A 6134-nucleotide genomic window follows, 5' to 3' on the forward strand; every position below is an offset into this window, starting at 1 on the left:
GGCAGCAGCAAAGCCTGGGCCACCTCGAGGTGCCTGTGCAAGTTAACGGCTTTGGTGGAACGTGACTTGGTGACGTGGTGAGCTGCTTTCCTAGTACAGAGACACCAGTGCCACCCTCCAGGTTTAGGGATGTTCTTGTGACTGACACCTACACAGCTGCCATCTGGGGGTGCTGATGAGGCAGGGAGACTTAAGCCAGAGGCAGGTAAGCCAGATGCATGTGGAGCATGTTTTCACCAGCTGAGGAGCCATGCAGACGCTCTGGGGGAATACAGGGGACGGAAGTACCACTGGTTTTAGCTCCCATTTTTCCTTATGAAGTATTCTCTTGGACAGTTCTTTTTACTCCTTCCCAAACTGCCCAGTCAGAGCAATAGTCCTCATACTCATGAACCCCAAGTCCACAGTCCAGAAGGAGTCCTCTGGCAGTATCTTGCATGGGGTACTTATAATTGACACTCTGGGGACAAGAAGGCTGCAAGTAACATACAGAGAGAAAGTTCAGTTCTAACGAGAGGCCTGTGTGGCTATTGGGAAAGTGGGGTGTGGCTCTGGTGACCACTGTGCCTCTCACACTGGCCAGATTGTTCTGCACTGTTGTTTGGGAGCCCCGCATTTCTTTGGGGTTGGAATATCTCCTGCTGCCTGCTTTGGAAATCCGACTGCACTGGAAGTACCTACCTGGTGCACACGGGCCTTTTCTTGGCACTGCGCTTCCTTCCAGTCGGTAGACTTTGCTGTGTGCCAGGCCCTTCACTAGGAGCAGAACACTATCCCTGTGCCAAGGTGCCCAGCGTTCAATGGAGATGACTGGGAAGCTCCTGGAGAGGAACTATAGACAACTAAAATGTCTAAGCTTATTGTGAACAGTGTTGCTGAAGGCTTCAATACTGGGGTGATTTTTCTTAGTTGCCCTTGAACAAAATTAACTTACTAAGTATGATTTCATGCTTTTGTGTTTATGTTTTAACATGTACTATCAGACCTCTTTTTATGTGTGTTTTTGAGGGATATTTTGTGAATGATATGAGAATGCATATGTGAACCTGTCACTTTCCCAGCTCTTGCTTGTGCTTAATGTTGCCAGTTGCCATGGCAACCCCTCAGGCAGCCAGCAGAGCCCTTGCAAGGGACACCCTCCTCTGTGAACGTGGGCGTGGGTACCACTGGAGGGACCCTTGTTCTCATGGGGGAACTGTATGAGACTGTTCAGAATTGCTCTGCAGAATTGCTCTGCTACTCGGGGCTTGTTCCATGCTGGAATACTGGTCTGATTACAAATACTTCTGTCATTGAGTGGAGGTGGTTGTGCTCTGTGCATTAGCGAGGTGAGCAGCACAGTCCCAGAAAAGTCCCAGGGGTGACTTGCTTGTTCAGCTGGCCCACCATGTGGCAGTGGGACCATGGCTCCGGTGGAGAGAGGCTTCCTTTCCAGCGGCAAACTGGGACCCAGGGTATGAGAACCCAGGGTGTTTGAATAACATAAATACGGGAAACATGCAAGTTTTCATGCCAGTTTTGGAAAATGAGTTCACGTTCTAGGAATTACTCTTGTTCCATTTTTAAATCTCTTTTTCTGTTCTAATCCAGGTGCAACGTTAGAGGAAATAAACCAGCACTGGGACTGGCTGGAGCAAAATCTCCTGCACACTTTGTCTGTCTTTGATAACAAAGATGACATTGCCAGTTTTGTCAAAGGGAAGGTAAAGGTAGGTCCCTTGATTTTAATATTTGTCTTCATCTTCTCATCTTTCTGATAACTTTCTGGTGGCATTGTGAACACTGCAGCATACCAGCAGTTTCCTCCAGCCTAGCTGAGCCTTTTGGTCTAATGCATAAAGCCAAGTGAACTAGACTTGTCTCCTGTTGAACTTTGCAGAGTCAGTCAAGCAAAGTAGACCTGAAATTTTTTTGAAAAATGACCTCATCCTCGGGCCTACTTTTTGTTATTTTTTTACAGAAGAGAAGGCCCGTTTTTGTCTCAGGAAAAAACCTGCGATGTTAAAATTTGTGTTTTTGCAGAGCAGCACGTGACCTGATTCCTTAAATTAGTTACTCCCAACTTTTTTGCAGCTGTGACATCTTGCCACTCTATTTTGTTGGACCTAGCACTTTCCTCTCACTAGAAGTGGATGTTTATTCTTACAGTATGTAAATTAAATGGAATTAAAGCCAATTAAGTTTTGATTCAGTAAGAGAGGAATATTTTGCCAGGTACCTGTTGATACCTCCTATGTGTTACAGTCTTATATATCTGGTCTCATTGCGATAGCACTGTGTGTAATTGGTGCTTTAAAAACCTTATCAGGCAGGGAGAGATGGTTTCTTGTTCTAAATTTAACTCTTTTATTAAACACTTTTCCTCCCTTAGAGCATTGATTTGTTTGTCTTCCTTAAAAACCTGGCTTTCCAACACCTCAAGTGCTACGGCTTTTAGTAGAGGTATCAGAGCAAGTTTTAGGTTTTAGAGGAACAGAATAGAAGCACCCTTCGCCTTTGTGGAATCGGGTGAAAAGCAAAGTCCTCCTGAGTTGCCAGTGTTGGCTGGTATCCTCGTGCTGTAACCCTTGGTCTTTGGGGTTGGGGTGGGTCCAGGCCATGGTGGGGGACGTGTCCAGCACTTCAGTCACCCCCTCAGCTTGGTCTGACTGGCTGTGGCTCAGTTTCCTGGGTTAGGAAACTGTAACGTAGGTTACAGTGATTCTTTGATTTAGGTGTTTGTTTTCTTTTCTTTTTTTTTTTTTTTTTTTTTTTCTTTTTTGTCTTTTTTCGTGTCCGGCAACGGATCGCAACCCTCAGTGTCGCGCCTGTACCGGACCCGGACCGGGACCGGCAACGGGATCGCAACCCTCGGTGCCGCGCCCACATCTCGCTCAGCCAGTGAGCGGGAACCGGTCTGTATGTGGGATCCGAACCCTCGGCGGGAGTGCCGCCGCGCTCCCAAGTGGCGCACTGTAGCAGTGCGCCACCGGGCCGGCCCAAGGTGTTTGTTTTCTTGATTTGGAGAGAGGACGTTCGTTTTTGTTGTAATGGTATTAGAAGAGCTTCTGTAGAGGAAGAACACTCTTCCTTTACCCCCCTTGGTTCTGTGGCTGGGGCCCTGGAAATTAAACGGACAAAAGACAGACTAACAAGAGAAAAACAAGCAGAGTTTATTTGAATGCAGGCAGCCCGCCCGCCTGCGCATGGCAGAAACTCAGTGATGACTGACTCACAGGGGTGGGTGCGACTTGGGCTTAAGTAGCATCTTAAGAAGAACAATAAATTTGTAGAGAAGTGACATGAAAAAGGCAAAGGGGTTTAGGCTTTTGGGGCAGCACACTGTGGGAAGATGCACCTGTGGGGAAACTTGCACAAGACGAAGGCTCTTTTAGTAAGGCGTGTTAGGTAGGTTCCTTTCAGTGCTCTCTCTAGAGTTGTCTCTGGTGATAAAGAGTCAAAAGTCCCCTTCCTGGTACGGGAGAGGGAGACACTGTTACAAGTGGAAATTATGTCCAATTTCTAGGCAAATGGGAGGGAGGGCAGAGAGCCTTTTTGGTGTCTGATATTTCTCGATTGTCTTCAGCTCAAAATATTCCTCATGCCAAAGTGGCATATTTTGGGCTGACATATTCTGATCCCTGACACTTTGAAGCTAGAATGCCCTAAAAAGAAAAAGGTCCTGAGGCGGCAGGTTTGGGGCGTGGGGCCTTCCTGGGCTGAGCCTGGAAGCAGAGCGTGGCGTTTGCTCTCTGTCTTCTGGCCAAGTTCAAAGGGTCTGGGAGCTGGGGCTTTCCTGCTCACATCTTGAACATTCAAACACTCTGCAAACTTTAAAAAGAATCCCTTTGCTCCAAGCTGTGCCTGTGACCAGACACCACAGTCCGTGGAAGTCAGAGGTCTGTACAGCCACCATCGTGGCTGTGGCTGGAGCCACCAATCCTGTTCTGCAGCCAGGCCTGTTTGCTCTGGAGCCTTTGTAAAGAGCCCCTTTCATGCCTCACTTCCCAAGCAAGGGGAGAACAAAACATTTATCGTGTATTAGGTATGCTTTTAAAAGATAATTATCTTTTTAGTTAGAACTTTGAGTTTATGATGTCTTGTTAAATAAAACTTGGAAAATAGAGAAAAACATAATGAAGAAAATGAAAATCACTTGATTTGATCAGCCTTCAGATTTATCTTAAAAATAGTTTTAAATTACAGTGTTATTTTAATGTCAACGTCCAGGTTTAATTTCTCAAAAGCTTGTATAGTGCAAGGTTTGGTGGCAACCCCCCAGAAGAAGTCTTGTCTTAAGGACGTAGCCTTTTATGAGATACCTACAAAACAAAAATAAGGGAAATGCTAATAAAAATAAATAAAAAGATATAATTATAAATGCATTTTTTAAATTGAGTAGCATAAGTGAGGCCTGGGACCCTAGTGTTACCAAGAAGATATTTTTAGTGAAGAATTTTGCGGTGAGCTCCCAGGAATGGGGAATCAGAATTCTGATGGTGGCAGTGAGGCCACAGGCTTCAATTCTAGGCCTTTCTACCACTGCTCCAGATTTTGGAGGACACTTACTGTTACTTGTGATTTGCAAAACAATTGTAGGCTCAGATGCTTTGTTTCCTCTCTGGTCTCCCCACTGACCTGAGTGCTTTGAAGGTATTTTTGACCTTGGGAACCTCGGCGGCCGATGTCCTCCCTTCCACCTTTGGAGACTGCACAATGCACAGAGGAAGTGAATCGTAGCAGGCATCACACAGGCAGGCAGCTGTTAGCTATATACCAACAACTGGGAAACTAATAAGGAAGATATGCATGAAGTTTTAAACAGAGACTGACTTTTGACTCCTGCTTGGGTAGCTCTTCAGGGTTAATGCAGTGAGTTCACACGTCTGAGCCGATCATTTGATGCTCATATCCCTGCAGGGAGGATTTAGACGCTAATCATTGGTTTGAGAACCGGGGCTCAGAAGTCCAGCGATCGCCCAAAGCCTCACTTGCGCACGTGGCTGAGCAAGTGAGAGACTTGTACGTGGGTTTTCCGACCCCGGCCCCGTTTGTTTCTTTGTTGCTGCGGCTGCCTTGCGTTTCTGGGGGTTGGACGGTTGAAGCAGCACCCACCCCTCCAGACACCTGGTGTCCCTCAGTGCTCTTCTGTCCTTCTGCTTCCCACCCCTGCCCTCGCCTCCCTTTGCCTGACTTGCTGAATCAGGGACTGTCGTCTCTCTGTGTGTCAGGCTCTGATTGCCGAGGAGACGAGCAGCAGGCTGGCCGAGCAGGAAGAGGAGCCCGAGAAGTTCCGAGAAGCCCTGGTGAAGTTCGAGGCCAGGTTCAGCTTCCCCGAGGCGGAGAAGCTGGTCACCTACTACTCGTGCTGCTGCTGGAAGGGCAGGGTGCCCCGCCAGGGCTGGCTGTACCTGAGCATCAATCACCTCAGCTTCTACTCCTTCTTCCTGGGCAAGGAGCGTAAGTGAGGGCGGGCTGGTCCTCCGCAGCCAACACCAGCCCTCGGGGGCTGAGCCCCGAGAAGGGCCACTCACGTGAGCGTTAGACACCAGAAGAGCTGGAGAAATGGTTGGGATGACCACAGGTGATACGCGATTAACTTTATGTGCTCCTACGACCAGGGGGTTCGATTTTGAGAGAATTCATTTTCTCTGCAGCCTTAGGGAACTTTTTTGTGTAGCTCACTTGCTGTAGCTACTAAAGCGTGTTTGCTCCTGTAGATTGCTTTGAAAACACTGTCATAACTGATGGCCAGGTGTTTCTCCAAGAGTTGAACATATTCCTGCTTCTTAACACAAGGGGGCATTTTAAAAATTCCCAGCCCTGAAGGTCATGTCCGTCCCTTGGAGAAGGGGCTAGATGCACAGTTGCTTCTGGAAGGGGAATTCTTCCCTCGGGTCCCCCTTGAGATTCAGGCACTGATTCATTCTCACATGTTTATCCAGTGGCTGGCACTGTCCTTGGCAGTGGGATTCCCAGGTGAAAAAGAAAAGCCACAAGTGTCAACTGTATATTGAATGTTTAAAAAGTCATTCCCATTGAAACTATTTCCAGAGCCAAATATTGTCTCAAGTGTCCATGCTGGGTGGTATGGATGCTGTGTGTGTGTGTGTGTGTGTGTGTGTGTGTGTGTGTGTGTGTGTGTGTGTGTGTGT

At 47.5% G+C, this 6134-nt stretch overlaps 1 protein-coding gene across 1 annotated transcript in view; it reads left to right on the forward strand.

The window, feature by feature from the left end:
• LOC103610193 (TBC1 domain family member 8-like) overlaps positions 1-6134 on the forward strand; it is a 43344-nt gene that overhangs the window by 20235 nt on the left and 16975 nt on the right. Inside the window, exons 3-4 of the mRNA XM_008594408.1 lie at positions 1591-1709; positions 5211-5439. Coding sequence (XP_008592630.1) covers positions 1591-1709; positions 5211-5439 — 348 coding nt within the window. The remainder of the gene's footprint in view (positions 1-1590; positions 1710-5210; positions 5440-6134) is intronic.

Source organism: Galeopterus variegatus, unplaced genomic scaffold, assembly GCF_000696425.1.
Source record: "Galeopterus variegatus unplaced genomic scaffold, G_variegatus-3.0.2 Scaffold10733, whole genome shotgun sequence".
NCBI classification, from domain to species: Eukaryota; Metazoa; Chordata; class Mammalia; order Dermoptera; family Cynocephalidae; genus Galeopterus; species Galeopterus variegatus.